Source organism: Lepidothrix coronata, unplaced genomic scaffold (assembly GCF_001604755.1).
Source record: "Lepidothrix coronata isolate B3197 unplaced genomic scaffold, Lepidothrix_coronata-1.0 Scaffold49, whole genome shotgun sequence".
NCBI classification, from domain to species: domain Eukaryota; kingdom Metazoa; phylum Chordata; class Aves; order Passeriformes; family Pipridae; genus Lepidothrix; species Lepidothrix coronata.
In genome coordinates this window covers 3360711-3380572 of record NW_016690229.1, presented here as the reverse complement: position 1 = coordinate 3380572, position 19862 = coordinate 3360711, and the positions used below count along the sequence as shown (strand labels likewise).

Here is a 19862-nt window from a genome sequence, read left to right as displayed (position 1 = left end):
AAGACAATTTTTTATATATTCTCTTAATTACAGTCTTTAATGTAGCCTTTTGGACCCTAAAATATACTGATAATGAACAAAAGAAGCTAGGTATGACTTGATAGAAAAAAGAGTCTTGAAATTCCAAGTCTAAAAATTATGTGCCTAAAGATGTTCCTTTGCAAAATAGATTATAGCATAAGAATTGGATCTTCTAGATAACAGATGCACTAAAACCACAACTTGAAACAATTTTTGGACTCTGTCCCAGCACAAATCAATCTTATGGATTCTGAAAATGCTAAGACAGATCTTGAAATGGTAATTAATTTGATATAATTCTGATGTCAAAGAAGAAACTCTGTTTTATAGCTGTTAAGGCTCTAACTCAACAATTATAAACAATGTTTTTCTAAGTTTCACTCTTTCCAAAGTTGTTGGGTCTCCTCATTAGTTTCAATTTTTAAAATGTTCTCCTGTTCCTGGGGTGAGAAACTATCTTTGGCTGCAGCTCCATTCAAATCACAGCTTGCTGGGCACGGCTCGTGTTAGCTGTGATTTCAGTTGGCAGGGCACTGGATTAGCTGTTGACATCAAGCCAACATTTAATTTTGTTTTCTTGAGTCATCTGTTGCCAGTTCCCATGACAACTGATCTCCTAGCCTTCAGATTTACTAGAGAAAGCCATTAAAATGGCCAGGAGTTCAGATAGAGACTCTTTGATGTGGATGGAAGTTCAACTGTTTTCCTCAATGGAAACGGAAAGATCTTTTCAGCTATTACTTCAGCAACACGGAACTTCTGCTCATGAAAACACAGATGTTCTTGTATTAGAAAAACAGACTGAATAGTAGTTTTTAACAGGAACCTGTCAGCATCTTTCTACTACAGAATGAAGGTCTTTGTGCCTAAAAATCACATGGTGCAGAGGAGAGGCAGAAATATTTTTCTATTCTTGCACAGCAGTAACAAAAGATGAAATTTAAGATGTGGATTCTTCTGATCTTCACTGAAGTTGCTGTACATTTCTACTTCTTGTTTCATGAATGTGTGACTTAGGCAAAGGAAGTACCTCAGGAAGACATCATTAGTGTGCCAAGTCAGCCCAGAGGTTGTGACAGATCAGAGGAAAAGGCCAATCACAATGTTATGAGACCTCAAATCAAAAATACCTTTGGCTGAAAAGAGAAGTCAGCATATATAAAATATGAAATATTTTAAGAAAAAAACAGCAGAATGGATCACAAGCACTCCTTCTAGTAGAATGTTAATTCTTAGTGGTTATTTCTAAGACCCATCTCCAGTTGACTTGCACTGGTCCTTGCAAAGCCCGAATTCCACACTCCTCTTATACACTGGCTGTTCAAAACCTTGCAAAGCACTAAGTACCCTCAAATCCCTTTGAAATAAAAGGAAGTACAAATATAATAGACAAAGGTGCACAACTGGTTCAATCACTGTTAGAGACTTCAGAGAAAAGCCTGCATTTCTTCATTAGGTAAACACCTGCCTCCAGTACACGGGCAGAAAACAAGGAGCTGCACAACTCTGTGGTTTGATGTGGGTGTTCCCCACTGCCCAGGAGCCTGTTCTAACAAGCACTATTTGCAGGAAGATGTCCAATGATCCCAGACTTCCCCAGAAAGTGCAAGCAACGTTTGCAAGCTCAGATGTGGATCCAGCACTCGTGTCTGTGTTCTAAGAATTAATGGCCCTCTACTAAGACAACACGCTACAGGGTTTTCTGCACCCCATTTAGTTTATGTTTCACTAGACATATCTGGATGACTTTTTCAGGCTGGTTCAACAGCAATTCAGGATTGCTTTCCTAAATGTTAGGATACATAGGCCTATCATCTCAATTAAAACTGAGAGAACAAGGCAATTACTCTGACAAAAAGCTACCTTCTCTTCTCCTCCTCTGCCTGGCTGAAGCAGTTAAAACATTTTAAAGATAATGGGGGTGGATGTGGGAGAGAATGAAAGAGAAGGAAAGAGAACACACCAGTTCCCCAGCCTGAGTTAACTCTCCTGATCCCACTGGAGACAGACATTTCCCACCAGCTGAAAATCCATCCCATCAGAGATCAGGGAGGTCAAGTATGTTTGGTACCAGTCACACTGCATGGACTGAGTGGCTTCCCCTTCCAGCTGTCCCCCAATTTGAGTATAAAAGCACCAACACTAGATTATTGTGACTGGCAAAAATTGGTGTGAATTAATGACAAAACAAAGCACACGTGATCGTCCCAGTGCAATAACGAGGATTAAACAACCCCCACACTAAATCTGGCAGGTTTTGCTGCACAGGTTCAGGCTGTGGATCCAGGCTCTGTGGGATTGTTTTAGATGCAGTTGGCTCGTGGATGCCATTGATGCATTGATTCAAAATGCTGTGTTTCATGTTTTGCTTTTATCTTTAAATATATTTGAGTAGGTTTTTCTCTCTTCCAAAACAGCTCACATAATAGGTAGAACTAAAAACGATCTAATAGCTCCAGTGCCTTAGAGCTACTGCCATGCATGAAATTCAAACTGTGACTATAAAAAGAAGCAGGGAGGACTTTCTCTTCAACTTACATTTTTAGCTATTTCTGTATTTTCTGAGAAGGATAGAACTTGTTCACGTTTCAAGTCAGCATCAGTTAAATAAAATGCAATCTGAAAGTTATTACAGGTCATCTGGGGAACTGGAGGCAAAAGTCTGGGGTTTTTTTGCCTGATTGAGAAGGTAGTAAGTTTAGCAAGATTAGGAGTTACTAATTAATGTGATAGCATGACCCAAATTTCATTTTACAGCCCATCCTGTTTTAGTCAGATTCAATGCCATCCATTATAGCTGAGCAAGTAGTTCCTCATGGGTAATACTTTTGCACCTTCATACTTTCTATCTGCATGTTGCCTTTGATTGTGTGTTTGAAATGTGCATTGTCTGAGTTCAGCAGCCAAATACAAGTGGCATTGCTCAGTCCTAGTCCAGTCCCTCATGTCAGTTCACTCTGTGACTGAGTGCAACTCTTAATTAAGTTTATTTGCATGTGTGCAAAACATATGCTTGCCTATTCAAACCTTGCTTTGCACAGATGTTGCCTAATTTTGTTAAATGGGAGAGACCACTATAATTTTTAGGAGAAATTACCCAAATTAGAATAGATTGAACCACTTGAGTGTGTTCCCAGACTAACGCGACCATTTGGTACCTTGTTTGTGACAATTTAAATGCTTTATCTATTTTCAAACGCTGTGAAATGAGAATTTGGGATTTTCATAAACACAGATTTTTATTGGGGTTTACCACGTGCTTCATCCCAGCACAGGCTGACTCGGGGAGTTCTGAGACATCAGCACACTGAGATGTCCTGGAGGGTGTATATTGAGACACTCCTGGAGACTGATTTGAGGTGGAATCATAACCCTCATGACTTTGGACGAGCCCACTGAGGCTGCACACTGTGGGTAGCTGGTCTGTCCACTGGAGCATGCTTTAATTATGTCATCAGAGCCTTGGGTCATACTGGGAAGAGGTAGACAATGTCACATCCCCTAAACGGGTTCTGACCATTCAGGCATTTAATCAAAGACTGACATATTTATTACAGATAAAAGGAACAGGAGGATGCTAGGAATTGCTTTAAAGCGGCTTAATTGACAGTGCATTGGGTAATGAATAACTAATTAATAAAATGAAAGCGGAATATAATGGATTTGTACGTTGTTTGTACACAAAATGCATCATTAGGACTCTTCAACCATCATTAGCTCTGTCTCCTCTGCAGTGAGTCATTGTGCTCCCTGAAAGAAGTCTGGGGTGCATTGCAGAACTGCCAAACCATACACTGATGCAGCTAAAGCCTTCTGGAATGTCCTCCTGTGCAAGCTGCTTCTCTGAATTTAGGGGATTCCTTCCCATTTCTTTTTTTCCATTTCATGGTGAAATGAGTTCTGCAGATTCCTCAAGGTTGATCTCATCAGAATTGCCCAAAAGTGAAGAGAAAAACCCTCACTCTACCAAAGAAAGAGCCACAGCAGCTGTGGGCTCGTGGGGGACTCTGCTTGGCTCACTCTGGAAAGGAACTGGCACATCTTAGGTGTGGAGAAACCAAGAGTAAGGGAAAGTGAATAAGCTTAATGACAGGTAGTAGCATGACTTATTCAGTCTTCCAAAAATAAAAACAAAAAAGGAACACTGAAATAATGAAACAAAACCAAAGGAAGAAAAGCACTCTGGCAAATTCTGGCCTCTGTGCTATCAGCTCCAGTAAGTTCATTCTCAAGAAAGGCCCCAAAGACACATAAAGGGATTTTCTCAAAGTTCAGTTAAAATTTGTGTATTTCTAGTAAATAAGACAGCCCTTGATCTACCAGACAACTAGACAAAAGAATCAGCCTTTGATGAAAAAAAAAAGCATTATTCATCCAATCTGGTTCAGCAGTTAGTCAGTCATAACATATATATCAATGGGAACTGTGGGCTTGAATTCTTTGAATGTTTAGTATAAAATGCTGTGCAAAATGAAATAGGCAACGACATATAAGGGAGTTCCTTTACATACAATGAAGAAAATTTGTACAAGATATACAAATGATTTGTATGCACAAAAATCCCATGAGTGCCTATGCAAAGCACTTCATTATGCCTGTTAGTTACTGTAATTGCCATTAAAGTGCAATTACTTGCTCTGCATCACAATTCCAGGTGAATGGTTAAATCAGCTGCAAAATTATGAGAGCTGAAAAATCCTGTTCCAAACCCCAGACCATTTCATTAATCTCTTATTGTAGAGTAAACAAAGTGCATTTCATGAACTAACAGATTGCAAGCTGTATTATTTCCTGAAGTGACTGCAGTATTCCCAGAAGAACTGAGGTGGTTGTTTATGGAACAAGAGTTCCCCATGCAATAGCACTGAACTTGTCCTTCCAGTCCTTTCCATCAGGACTCAGTCACATCATCAGGAGGGGTTATTGGGCCTTGTCGATCCTGGGGTGTTCTAGGGCTGGGTTTTTATGCTGTCTGTGATCTGAGTATTTAAACACTTTCTGCATAAACCCATTAGGAAGAACTTAGTTACTTGCATACGTAATTGCCTGGCTTTTCTCTTTTTTGGGAGACCAAACTTGGGATGGGGTTGGGTTTTCTGGAGTCTTTTTCAGAGAGAGGAGGACTAGGACATTACAACTGTTAAAGTAATTTTTGGTGGGAAAAATTGGAAAATGAGGATGGTTATGTAGTATTTCTTAAGGATTATCAGACTAGATTTGCCCAAGCACTTCTACAAGAATGTTCCACAGTTAAATCCTCTTGAATCTAAAAGCTTTGTTCTCATCTCTTATGATGACCAAATGGCTGCATTCTTGGCTCTTCTAAATTGAGAGGAACAGCTCTTACAGTAGTACTTCATCAGCTGAAATTCAGTCCTAAATATAGCTGAAGTTTGAGCAACCTCTTCTACATGGATATTAGGGGCGAAATTGGTGCTCTAGGTTGCCCTCACAGAGGCTCACTCCGAGCTACTTTGAGGATGTGACTGCAGGGATGACAGATTTATAGTGACAAGAGCCATGAAGGAAGAAAATGTCAGAAATCCAGACTGGGTTGTGCTTTTCACTTAATAAGTTGACAGGAAAACACACCAAATATAAAGGTAAACAGTGATAGCTGCCCTCCCCTCCTTACCTCTCCTTTTCCCACCTCCCTCCACCAACAAAGGCTGCAATTATTATTTTTTTCAGCAACAATGGGGAAAAATGAAAAATTAATAAAACCCGATGGCGACTCTCTCTTATCCCATAGATTGCCCTAGAGCTTGCCCAGAGCTGCAGTGCAGAAAAATCCAGCCAAATACTTTTAAAATTTAGATTAAAGCAACAACATCAACAACAGCAAAGGCCCAAGCCCCACCCCCTTGCTCTCCCAGGACCTGGAGCACATGTAGACTGTAATTACCAGAGTTACTGCTGAGGAGAGAACATCCAGAATGCAATTATGCTATTAGGACAGGGTAATCAGAATAACTTGCTTATTAGAGAAAACCATATACTTGTTCTACACCATTATCTTCACTTCTATAAAACAGCCTTCTTAGGAGATACTATAATTAAACAGTGATTATGGACGTCAAATCAATTTTCAATGGATATGGATTATGTGATAGCACAAGACCTGAAAGGGAATCACAGTTTCATGTCCAGGCACTTAAATTGTGCAAAGAGTTTTACAGTGATGCACTGGTTTACAGGTGCAACAGGGAGTTCCCATTAACCTCAAACAAAGTGATGGTCAGTGCTATCAATACAGATGTGAAATGCCCATTAAAAATGCATAGTTAGAACTTAAATTTCAGACAAAACCCTAAAAAATATATAATTACTATTCAAACATCATGGATTTTGGAGCCACTTTGAATTCACTGATCTGCAGATAAATGGATAAGACCAAAGAAATCCACGTGATGCTCCCAAAGCTGCCCACAATTTATGAAAATACCACTATGTACATGCTTGGGATACAATTGCTGTGAATAACCCATCTGTCATGAGAAATAACCCGAAATAACAAGGCTGTCACTTCAAGCACACTTAGATGGCAGTGAGATAGATGGAGTTTTCTTTGCATCTCAGAAGGCAGAGTGTGTTTTGGGCGGAACAACAAGGAAATAAAACAGCTGCTTAAAACCACTCCAGACATACTATTTTGGAAGAGTTGCTTTGAAGTCCTACCTCCTGAAAGCTCTCCTAATGACAAGATGAGAGCAGGAGCACTGGGTCAGTCCTGCTTGTTGCAATGGTAAAATGCCTACAAAGGAATCTCAGTGCCCTTTCTGGAGGTTACAAAACATCCAGGTTATCAATGCTTCTGGTTTTGCACAGATCTATGTTACACAGGAAACGAGGGAACAAAAAATTGGGCTTTAGAAGGTATAACTAAAAATTTCACAGGAACAGTCATGAATTTAAAGTTTGGAACATGACTTGGATGTTTAGTGGCCCCTCTGAGATGGGACTATTGATTTCTGACATTGAGGGACCGTAATATCTGACCTGGAAGCTGAAAGGCAGGAAATACAGCACTGCCATCAGCAGCACATATGTGACAAATTTTGCAGATTTCAGCATGTAATATTTGTTATTCTCAGGGGAATCTCCTAGTATCAGTTTTTGACCTCTTCTACAGAACTTCCTTTAGCTGCAAGACCCGAGCATGCTTGAACTCTGGCTCTGTGTAGCTGATCAGTGTCCCAGTGTCATCAGCTCTGACTCTGCAGGAGACATGAGCCCGTGGAGCAGTTACCCAACATTTTCAGGGCTCAATACCAACACCTGTAGAGCCGTTAGAGGCTCCTTGGAAAAGTCTTTGAGAGCTGGATAATGGCAGAGCAGGATTTCTGTGCTAAAACAGCTCCCAAAAAGCTGCCGACCACAACAATGTGAAGCAAAAAGGCAGCCACTTACTCCAGCTACACAGACCTTGCCTGTAGCCTCTTTCAACAACTCATAGATGCAATTACACATCTATTCACCACCACTGCAGGTGCAAGATGAGCAACAGCACGTGTAGAAATGTGTGTGGGTGTGCAAATGCCTCATTATGTGATTTGTTAGCACAGTACGTGAGGCTTTGTGTCCAATGAATGTGTAAATGAGGTGTTCAGCCTACTCGAGGGAAAAAACACTTAACTTTGTCTCCTTAGCCCATCCCTCTCAACACACATTGGAAAAGAAAAGTAGTTTCATTCCTTGTCAAAGTAGCAGCTTCCATCTCAAACCTAATCCTGCTTCCTTGTGCTGTCCTTGGGTTTCTAACAATGAAGAGAAGTGAATCTTGAGGAATTAGTCGTGTTGAATCATATCTTAATCATATGCATGATATGCTCTTCTGTAGCATTAGAGTACGAGACGTCACATCTTGTGTTGTCATTTCTGGGACAGAGAACTGGGCCTGTTTGCTGGCTTTAAATCACTTCTGGCATTAACGAGATTCTGACCAGAGGCTTTATTTCATGTTCAGGAAATGTGCTGCATTATTTCCTATTATATCACAATACGTTGCAAAGGAACTGCTAAGTTACCAAGACTAATCCTTTAAGTCTTTCTTTCTTTACAATGTCAGACAAAATAAGACTATGCCATATTTCTGTAATCTCTCTTGTATTATGAGAATATTATGATCTATAACAACGACAAAACCTCTAAACTGCAGGATTCCCATTGGCTCTGATAGGCTTAGTTTCATCTCCTTCTGTCAGAAAAGATATTTCTAAGTCTGCATGATTTCATTTTAACAGACACTATCCGGCTAAAAATCAGATTATTCATGTAAAAAGTTTTCTTCTGCTTAAAAATCAGTATTTCTGAAAAAACATGATGTAATACCCAAAGTTCTCTTTCTTCAAGAAACTACTTAAAATGAAAGTTAGTTTTGAAGAATCAGGGTATCTACTGCCACTTTTTTTCTTCTTGTATACGTACATTTAGATTAATCTGTTCAAAAGTAGTTTTTGTTCTCAGACAACTTTACTTCAGCTACCAAGATCTAAAAAAGATTCCTTCAATGCTCTCCTGGCAAATTGCAGGGGAATTTCTTGAGGGAGAATGGGAATTTGAATTAAAAACTAATTAATTAAACCCACCAGAAGTAGACTTTCATTTCTTTTAATAGGATGAGAAAATAAATTAAAAAATATCTATAGAGGTGTATCCTCCTTCTGAGAGATCTGCTCTTTTGGACAGAGTGAAACCTTCATTCCACACATACCTATTCAGAAAGTTTGGGTGTATTTCTCTGCTGATATTTTATGATGTCTAAGCCACTAAAAACATATTCAGTAGTTTATCTCTTTTATAATTCCTTCATTAAAGCAGCCAAACAAACCATGCTCTCAAAATGCAAAGCTCTTGGCAGCCAGGGTTTTGTTTGGGTTGGGGTGGTTGGGGGCCTGGTTGAGGTTTTTCTTTTTGATTTTTTTAATAAGTTACCACAAAATGTGTTTAAAATCCTCAAAAAAATAGATGAATAGACAAATATTAAATCCCAGGATGGGGAGCAGAATAGATTTTCTGCAGGTGCAGGACACAAACTAGCTGATTATATAAAAATCTCCTCTCCCAAATAAGATAGATGAGTAATGCTTCAGGTCACAGTGCAGCTTTTTTAGAAGAGGTTGGTAGAACTAGAGACCTTTGATGTGTTGGAATAAAGCCTAAACACATCCTAGAAGTTGTGTGAGGAGAACAAGAGTGAGAAAAATATAAATGGAACAGCAAGTTACTGAAAACGGCTTCTTCTGGTTTTTGCTCTCAGGTTCTTTCAGAAACAAGGTTTATTTAACCACTTTTCATCTCATCTCACCCACAATAACTTTGGAGCTTATTGGCAACTTCCAACAAAGGATTTAGTTCATGAAAAATGACACTAGTGACCCTCTTAAGTCTCACCTGTAGGAAAAGCCTCAGTGTGAGGTGAGTTTTGCTTACACACCAAAGCATCCACTCAGGAGAGACACTGTGAGTGACCTCAAGGGAAGAGAGTTCAGTCAGTCTGACACTTCATTAGACAAGAGAGGAGCCAATCTCAAGTCATAAGTCTCATAAATCTGATAAATGAGATTTTTAACAGTTTAAGATCTCATTGGGCACTGAAAATGCTGTTACTGTAGGAAGGCAGGCTTTGTTGGCTTCTCTGTTGTTACAGTAGTAACACCCATCCTACTTCCAGAAGAATCATTTGGGACAAAGGCCTCTGGAGCAGGGAGCTCCTGCATTTGCCAAGGCAGGAGAAAAGTGCAAGCTAATAGAATGGACTCAGACTAGATCACAGGAAAGTGAAAAAAACTGTAGAGAAAACACACGGAAAAGTAAAAAGAAGTAGCAACAAGTTCTACTGTCTCACAAGACAACAAGAGAATGTAGGGAGGCACCAGCTCAGTGAGGTAGGAGGAATGCCAGTTTTCCAGATCAACTTGTGTTGTCTTCAATGACACTTCCTTGGACTAAAGAAGAGAGATACAGGATAAATTTCTATTACGAGTTAGGGCCTCTTCTTAAAACATTTTCATTCACACACAATATTCTGGATTTTTGAAGGACATTTCTTTGTACTTTTTTACATGTTACTTGGCTTCCTTTCAGTTTATTCTTCTGGTTGAATTACAGCAGAAAATGTACACCACAACACTACGAGATCCCTCTGCTATCCATCTTGACAGCTGTTGTTCACATTCCCTGTGTTTGCCTTAAGAAAATGCGGCTCTGATCATGTCATCTGTTAAGTTAACCACTACTGTGAGGGTCCAAGGCAACCAGCCTCAGGCCATGGCTGATATTTGCTCCTGTGATTGAAGAGAATCACGGGTTTAGTCAGGATATACATTTTTTGGTATATTTTGGTTCTTTTTCTTGAGTTAAACAAGAAATGAGGCTTTTAAAACTTATGGTGCATGAGTGGAGAATTTGTATGAGGGAAAGACCAGGCTCCATTTTCTGTTTCCTAGAGCTTTCTCTGCATAGTTAGGAGTCTAATATGAGTACTAATTCTCTGCTTCTAGGCATTGGAACATAGAGCAAAGTCAACTGTCAGGGAAGGAAACATTTAAGCTGAAGTTAAGTTGAACTGCTGTATCTGAAAATAGGATGCTTTTCTCCTTGAAACCCCTGCAATCCCAGAAAGCTGTTCTCAGTCTACATAGCTCCTAGAATTAAAAAAAAAAAAAAAATTACGTCTTTTCTTTAATCATAAATGCAGAGCTTACAAAATTACCAAGTCCCATCTGCAAAGCATAAACTTCAGAGAAACCCAATTAAGTCAGTGTTGCATACACTATCATGTTTGCTCTAGTTAAATATTCCACACAGATTCATCTCATTCATGATGAAACAATTAAAAAGTACTCCCAGGAGCCAAGAAACTCTCTTGGAGACTGATTTCTACTCATGTTTTGTCTGAGCTCCCCTAAGAGGGCAGGACTGGTTCTAGATGCTGAGCAAACTTGCCCGAAGCGTCAGCACCTGTGTGTGTTATTTGAAGGCAGACACAGAAGACTCACCCTGACCATTCCATTTGGAGTTCACGTGTGTTTATTCACCTGCCTTTCATTTCCTTCCAGCCTGGCTCAATCTTCCAGGCTGAGCAAGCACCCACTCCCTAAATAGCATCTTCTCCTGCCCCGTCAAGAACAGTCCTAGACTAGACCACAGCCCTGACCCAGCAGAGCATTTATGTTCTTATAAAGATAAAACCCTAAGTTTGGTGCAGGCTGGTTAAGAGATAAGATGCAGATTTCTGTGAGCAGCTGAATGAGATGTGACAGGCATTCCAAACAGATCAATATGGGCAAGGCACAGGGAAGAGTGCATGGCCTGAGGGACGGAGCAGCCCTCAGAAAACGTTGAAGGCTTCACTGGTTTGATGTGACGCAGTGATCTGTGTCTCGTTGCTGGTTATGCAGCAGCTGAACAATTTGAGGATGTTCAAAAAAAAATTAGATTAAGGAAGTTAACACATGAGCTGTCTCTTGATTATATGAGCAGTCATGAAGTGCTTCATGCCTTTCTCCAGTTCTAATCACAGGTCCACATTCCTGACCCACATGTGATTACGCAATTAGTGTACTACAGAAAGCAGGAAAAGATCCCCTTTGATTCAGATCATCTTACTGAACTATTTATGCAGACTCAAGCGTGGAGCTATTGACCTGCATCAAGTAGGTATATGATGTTCTGTCTAGGGCATGTATAAATTGTGTATACATTAGACCATAAATCAACTTGAATTTCAAACAAAAGTATGGGATTTAATGGGCACAAAGAATCCATTGTATTACGTACAAAGTCCACCTCCATTTTGCAGCTAAATCAAGGTATCATATTTAGCTTTACTTACCCTTGGTATTTATAGATCTGACCTGCTTAGGGAAGCCACGGTAATTAATTCTACATATTAAGTTCTAAAAACAAAAAGCCACAAATTTGGTTAGAAAAACAGCATGTTATAAATAAATAATTGGTGGAGCCTGTTCATTACAGCACGAATTGGGCAGTCTTGAAACAGAGTTCCCAAACTACAGATTGTGAAAGATTAACACTGTTATTTAACTGTTCACTAAAATATACAGTTACATTTCCAGATAAATACCACTCCCAGCATTATGTAACTAATTCCATTTTCTAAGTGTGGTGCAAACATTAACTGAATGAATAATCTTATACCATCTTCATTCATTGCTAAAGGGTGACTTTTTTTATTATTTGACACACATGAGTTTATCTTATTTGCAAAGAGAAGTAACTACTTGTGTGCACAAGTTCTTACATGTGTAAATTAAGTCTGAGTAATTTGTACTTAAGGTATGCAATCAAATTTGGGGTTTACTTTTGTTTTGAAATAAAGCCTGTATTAAAGAGACAAAGATAAACATAAAACAACACAAGGCATTTCTGATATGCTGACCTCACTCCCACAAATCCAGTCTAGGTTATGATGATGCATAATCAGTATTTCCACTTCTTGGATAAAGAGGTTTTAATGGTTTAAGTGTCTTTTCATCAATATTCAAACTACCTGCCAACTTGGGATTTAGGAGAAAAGACAACTGTAAAACTCTTTTTTCCCAATTAAAGGTCTGTATTTCCTTTACAGAACTCTAAGATTTGTCCAAATACAAATCTCCAAACACTGGGAACAGTCAAACCTTGGAAAAGCCTAAAACCAAGCTTCAACATGAGTAGCATACTTATTAACTGACCTCATTTAATTTCTGCAAAAGTAGCATTAAAATATAACTTCCTCAAGCTCTTTCTTGAATCTCAAAAAATAAACTAAGAGAGTTTCAGCAAGTAAAACGCTCAGGCAAGCAGCATAAAGCAGTTTGTGTTAAGTGTGCACAGTGTAATGATACCCCAGCACTGTCACCAACCCAAGGGTGGGCAGGACCAAAATTATGCATTTGGAGTAACATAATCCACATCTCCCAAGTGCCACCTCTGTAGGTTGTCCGAGTACACTGTGCCCATTCTCCTCTCCAGGAGTGGAGAGATTCCTCTCTCCCCTCCTGGAAAATGCTGGAGAAGAACTGCCAAGTGTATGAGATGAGTGATGGAGCAGGGAGGAGGGTGCTGGGGTAACAGGAGATTCTCCACTGCAGGACAGAGAAAAAAGGGGAGTTCTGTGCTTCCAGTGAAGTTTCTCTGCATCACTTGGGGTCCAGTTAGATCAGACCAGCAAGGGGCTGGGAATTTGATGGAAAGGAAAAGACCTTCTCAAGAGCAGAAAGGACCATTTCCTAAAATGTAACTCCCATTGTAGTACTTGGTAATAAGGTGATGATTTTTCAGGTGCTATATTATAAAAAACTCTACATTCACACAAATAACAAATGTCTTGGGAAGCCTTACAGGACTTAAATTTGGATTTCAATGTAAAAGGAAATGGGCTATTAACTAATATCCAGCATGTTTCTTGTCTCTACCGAGTATTCCTGAATATTCCTAAGTTTCTACAGGGAGCCCTTGGGTTGAATTTGAACAGGAACATTCTGACTTTGGGTGAGAGAACATCACAAAGTTTCACATACATTAAACACAGGGTTCAGTTATAAACTGGAGCAAAAGCACTGGCTAGCTTATTTAATTTTGTTTATAGGGGAAAGGATGTAGAAGACCTGGGTACACTTCTTGTTTCAGAAGAAGTATGATGCAGGCAAAACAAACTGTGTTAACAGAACAGACTTGTTGATACAGGAAAATAAAATGGAAACCAAATCTTTCTGGTGGAAAAAAAAAAAACCTAACAACTTTTTATAGGTGGCCTGGCTCAAGTGTTGGGATCAAATTTGAAAATTTATGCAACAACTAAAGACATCACAAATAAGCCTTTAAGGCCCTGATTAAGCTGCAGTGATCCAAATGACTGCAAAAGGATGAGAGCACCAGCCAGCTGACAGGTAAGGCACCAACAGCATCTTTCTCTGTCCCTCTGCTATCAATTCCCTTGTCTTAAGCACATATTTGAAGTTCAGCACACACATTTAAAAGATTTTCTGAATTATGGGCCTGGAAGGAACAGATTTGCAGCAAAAAGATTCAGAAAGCTGGCACCAATCTGTCTGCACTCCAGTTGTACCCCTGCTCCTCTTTGCCTTCCCTTTGCTCCCTAAAAGCATCCGCAGCCCAAACCTCCTATACTTCACTTTTAATAAGCTTTTGAGTTTCCAAACCTTCCCTGCCAGTAGCTTCCAAGATCTCTGAGATTTCCAGTACCCTGATGGTTAAGGAGGAAAAGCACAGCTTCCCAATTGCTCCCAAGCTCCCTAACACTGCACAAGACTCAAACTGAGCAAACTTGTTGAAGGAACAAATATGTCAGTCACAAGAGTCAATCAAAATCTTTAGCAGTGTCAATCAATCCCAAAAAGTTAACAGAAAACAATGATAGGCATATGGAGTGGCACAGTCCATCCAGGGTAGGTTACAGCTTTAAAACAGAAGAAAGAAAAAGCTGTAGTAAAGAATATTCCTATACCTGCTGTTCATTGACTCAGGATTTTCCATGGGCACTACTTAGAGGGCTGAGTCCTTACACTGCCTGTGAGGCTCTACTGGGTTCAGGTCAGCCTTCAGCCCAGAGAGAGATGATGTAAAAGGAACAAAACACTTCAATTCTCTTCTTAGCATCCTAGAAGAATACTTACAAGAATGTTTCCTGCTACAGAAGTTTTGAATTATGATAACTAGAAACAGTGAGGAAGGAGCTTTAAGTCTTATGCAGTTGTTCTCTTCTTGAGTTAATTCAGAGCACAGTGCTGCTGATCACACATGGTATCAATAGAAATAAAAGGGGAATTAGTGTCTGGCACAGACATAGCTGTACATCACTAGAACAACTATTCTGAAATAGCTTTAAGTTGTCTGAACTTGAAGCACATCACAGCAAATAATGTAGAGGCTGAGGAGTCCCCTCCATCAGCCTTCTCCAAGGAGAACGATAAGAAACGATGATGACAGAGCTGTTAACAACATCTAACACTGCTAATTTCACCACAACAGCTCCTCGCCTTGGTACAGATCCTGCGCTGGAGGAGAAGGAGCACACAGCAGACCACTGGCAAGGACTGCTGGAGAACTCAGAAATGCCCATCCTGAAGCAGCATTCATTGATTGCAGGGTGCCAGGAGGGAGAAGCAACATCACAGAGAGCAAAACATGATGGCACCAATGTACACTTACACAAATCCAAATGGATTACCCCCAAATTAAGGAGGGGAGGGGTTGACGTTTTCACACGTTGTCATGGTTGTCTGTATCTCCTCAAGTAATACAGAGTTTTGACATGGTGTTCTTCTCCAGTCTGTGCAGCCCTCTCTTTTATGACTACAAATCAAATGAGATTGTCAATCTTTCCTATGGCCTGTGACTGCTGGAAGGATGTAATGAGAGCAATATTTTGGCTTTGTGCAACTGTCTCTCAATTAGATGGCGATACTGAAATCTGTTCTCTTCAGACTCTCCTTTCTCTCTTGATCTTTATCTGGGAAGATGGAGGAGGGGAAAGACATATGAGATGTAAGATATATATAAGGAAATTCTTGACATCCCTGAAAGTGTTTGAGGCCAGGTTGGATGGGGCTTAAATCAAGCTGGTCTAGTGGAAGGTGGACCTGCCATGGGCAGGGGGAGAACAAGATGATCTGAAAGGTTTATTCCAACTCAAACCATTCCATGATTCTATGAATAAGAAAGATGAAATTCTCTTTTTAACAATGGATTGGTCTAGAGACAGCCTGTAGCTAAGCAAGACATGAGTATTTTGATGTGTGCTTCTCAAACTGAGGACATATTCCTTTTTCAAGGCTTGCACTCAGTGTGACAGTGAGCTTAAACAGACTCAAACATGAAGTCCAGTCTTTGTTGTACTCTACTAATTCTCATAAAATACTGCTCAGTGGCCATAAAATAGTTTACTTAAATCCCAGGCTGAAATGCATGATTTTATCTCAAAAGGAGAAAATAACTGCTCCAATTAAAACAAAGAAACTTTTATTCCTTCTTTTCTTTCTTATATATTTCCAGTATTCTCCACACCACCAGTAGGAACCCTAGGCACCATTTATTACCACATTTTCTACCTCCACGTACTTTCCTCAGTAGACGCAGCCAAATGAATTGGTGCAGAATAATCCTTGACCACATCATGCACTCAAAAAAACGTTGCAAAACAAGAGTGCATCTCCAGCAGGAATTTGGCATCGTTCAAATGCCACGTGAAAGTAGGAATGGTTGTTGCAGTGATCCGTATTTTGGTATTGGTTTATTTGTCTGTATGATTTAAATGCATGGCTTAAATGTGAATAAAAATTAATTTAGTTTTTAAATTAAGAAAGAATCCTACATGTTCACAGGTACTTCTCTACATGGTTTGTCTGCCAGCAGGGTTGGGATGTAAACACAAACTTTGTCCATATCATTTCACACTCCTAAGTCTGTCTCTGGACTTGAAGTCCATGGATGGTTATGTTGGTATTATAATGATAATGAAAACATTATTTTCCAGGCTAATAAAATAAGTAAAAATTACAATTATGTCATCTAGCATACATAATTCTTAGAATAGTATAAATTTTATTCCACGTTATGAAATTGCTCATAATGATTACTCACAACACTGTAAATTTTATTTAAATTAAGTAATTTATGTTCACTTTTTATTATCATTTTGAGTCATACAGATGTTCAATACTATTTGACAAACAAATTTAAAACATGAAAAGCTCACCAAACATGCTAATTCTGCTACTGACTATTTATACCTACCTGGACAAAAATCATATGTATTTATCACCCTTTGTTTCTCTCCACATATTGTCTGTATAACACAATACTATAAAAGACATCCTTTCTTGTATTTTAGTTTGGCTTCTGGAATGGGACACTGGCTTATTTCATGAAGTCTGTATTAGGGGAAAAAATGCTACTTAGTCTTGATAGTTCTTTCTCCTAACAAAAAGCATAATAATGTTTATATCTTTGTCTATTTGTCGGACATGTTGTGTAGTTTCTTTGTTGCCTTTCACGAAGGCCAAAATAATTAATTAGCAGAAAATAATATAGAGGAATTAAAGCTGAGATTGCATATGCCTGCCTTTCATTAGTCACTTCTGCTTCCAGAAATCAAATGGCAGAAACATGCATTCCTCTTTCAGTCAAGATTGCCCCTTTGGGAGTGAGTCGAGCAGTTCATGTAAGAAGAGTCCTTTGTTCCCTTCACTTGTGGTATTGGAACAGTTGGTAATCAGAGATAAATCATCTACTGTTTGCCTTAATTTAATTTGTCTTTCACTCCAGAGCAAGGTGCTCAGAATTGCTTGATAAGACAAATAAATAGAAGAACGTAAAATAGATACAAATATTAATAACCTCATAGGCTCGGGAGGAAGCAATCGAGCAGGTGTGTGAATAGAGCCTGGAATATTTTATTTACTCGGTAATCCGAGAAAGGTCGGAATAAAGTTCAACCCGAAATTGCATTCAGGGACTGTCTCTTGCAGGCTCATAGTGCCTGACCCAAACCCCAAGATTCCAGGCTTAGAATTCAGTAGTGGGCAGTGATGATCAACACCCCATTCATTGTCTTTATGCTGTTTTGGTTACTCCTTTTCTCATAAACAAGCCTGGAGGTCTTGTGTGACCATCATCTATTCTGAGAAACTGAGAGCAAACTGGCTCTTACCCTTTGCTTCCAGCTTGTTGTTGTGCCTTCCCGTGCAATCACATCTCATCAAAGTGATGTAGCTGTTTGTTGGGGTTTTTTTCCTAAAGGTCTCATCATTGCTTAGATTCTGACAATCTGAAATTACTGAGTCACCACCAACAGACATTTAGAATAACTCCTCAAAGTGAAGTTAAACTGAAAACACCATTAGCCATTGTTAAAGAAGAAAAAAATCTCATCACAATATTCTATTTATATCCTAACGATTGGGCTGGGTCCCCTCAGCACCACCCTCTGTGTCTCCATAAGGAGATTACGCTTCTCCCTATGAAGTGAAAATTACCTTCTTGTGGGCAGAAAGCGTTTAATTATGACTCTGCTTCCCTTGTCTCCATGGCGATCCCATGCAAACAGCCTGCTTTATTAGCCCTCATTTCCCCCACCCCCCCAAAGTCATAAATCATCCCTGCGGGGGCTCGAGCGTTCCCGGGGACCCCCGGCCGGGACCCGGCTCCGGCCGCGCCCCCCGCGCTCACTCGGCGAGCGGACACTGCGATCGCCGCGGGACACGCTCCGCTCTAATCCCGTTTGGAGCTAAGCGGCTGCATCATTTCAGCACTTACCGCAGGAAATATGTTCCCAATCCCTGCCCGGCGCGCTACAAATTGGCGGATGATCCCGGCGCTCCCCCGCCCGCCCCCCGAGCGCCGCCGGGGCCGTTACCTGTGCGCTCCCCGGGGTCGGTGAGGATGCTGGGGTCACTCTGCGACCTGCCTCGCGGGAGAAAGCAGCCGGTCCCTTCTTCCGATGCAGCCATGAGGTGGAGGGCGGGAAGCTCAGAGGAGGGGGGAGGAGGAGGCGCTCATGGAGCCGGAGGCGGCCGGGGGACAATGGGGACGGGGGTGCGGCGGCGGCGAAGGGGCGTCAGCCGGGCAGGACCAGCCGCGGCAGCATCTTCCCCGGCGCCGTCGGCAGGGCTGCGGCGGGCGCTCCGCCGGCACGGGGAGCTCAGGAGGCAGCTCCGGGCTCCTCACGGGGGTGGGCCATGCTGCCAGCCGGGGTGGGGAAGAGCAGGGGCGCGGGCCGCCGGCCCGGCCCCCCGCCGCCGCCGCCGCCCCCTCCCGGGACGCCCCTTCCCGGGACGCCCCCTCCCCCGAGCGTCGCTCCCGGAGTCGCCTCAAGCAGCCGCGCCGCTGAGCGCATCCGTTGGAAAACATTGGGATTCTCCCATGGTGCCCCGCGAGCGGCCGTGTGACGTCACGGCGGGGGGGTGGGCGCCGCACCTGCACTGCACAAAGGCGGGGGCTCCGCAGGTGCGCGGGGTCCGCCCCGCCCGCGCCTCGGCCGGGGGGGCGTGGGGAGGGGCCGCCCCGCCCTCGGCGTGCAGGGGGAGCCCCCCGGGACCCTCCGAGCCCTCCCCGGCCCGACCCTCGGGGCGCTTCTCGGCGCGACCCTCCGGCACCGCGGGGCTCAGGGTCCGCTGCCGCCTCCACCCGCGGCTGGAGAAAGAGGAGGAGGAGGAGGAGGAGGGTATCTTGGGGAGGGTCAGAAAGCGCCGGTTCCCCGCGGCAGGACGCGCGGGGGTCGCACTGCCCGTGTCCGTGCCCGTGTCCACCCCGCCGGGACCCCGCGCAGCCCGGCGGGACCTTGTGCGGAGCCGGCGGGGCCGCGCTGGGGCGGGCGGGGGGCTCGTGGCAAAGGAGGTGTCGCACGGAAACCCCGGGAAAACCGGGTATTCCACCTCGACTGACTAGCTCCGTTTGGGAATTTGTTTAAAGCGAGTATCTGGTTTCACGGGTTTTTATTTTAAACGCAAGGTCACTTCTCCCCGTCCTGCGCAACTCAGGGCTGCTTTGCTGTTCCCGGTGATGCGGGTCGTGTTTCCTTGGAGTTTTGACCTGTAAAAGCCAGGGATACTTTTTAATCGCTGTCTCAGTCCTGTAGAATGCTCAGACGGCACTTGGGATCGTGTAGGTTCTCCCCTCGTTTCTTACAGCGAGGCAGTGCTTTAAACGCTGCTTTTGTCTTTGCCCGGAACTGGTGCTAAGGAATGCACTCACCTACAAGCACATTTCTTTGGCTGACTTGAGCAGCGGTTGTATGTGAAGCTGGGCAAGCTCCTGGGGTTAGACAGATATAAGTTTGCAAAATTTTAGGGATGAAACTTTGTGTCAGAAAATTT

At 42.0% G+C, this 19862-nt stretch overlaps 1 protein-coding gene across 1 annotated transcript in view; it reads right to left on the bottom strand.

The window, feature by feature from the left end:
- Positions 1 to 18582, bottom strand: part of PHACTR3 (phosphatase and actin regulator 3) — a 100642-nt gene extending 82060 nt beyond the window's left edge. Inside the window, exon 1 of the mRNA XM_017815308.1 lies at positions 18404 to 18582. Within this exon, the coding sequence (XP_017670797.1) occupies positions 18404 to 18497 (94 nt within the window). The 5' untranslated portion in view covers positions 18498 to 18582. The remainder of the gene's footprint in view (positions 1 to 18403) is intronic.
- Positions 18583 to 19862: the final 1280 nt, after the last annotated feature.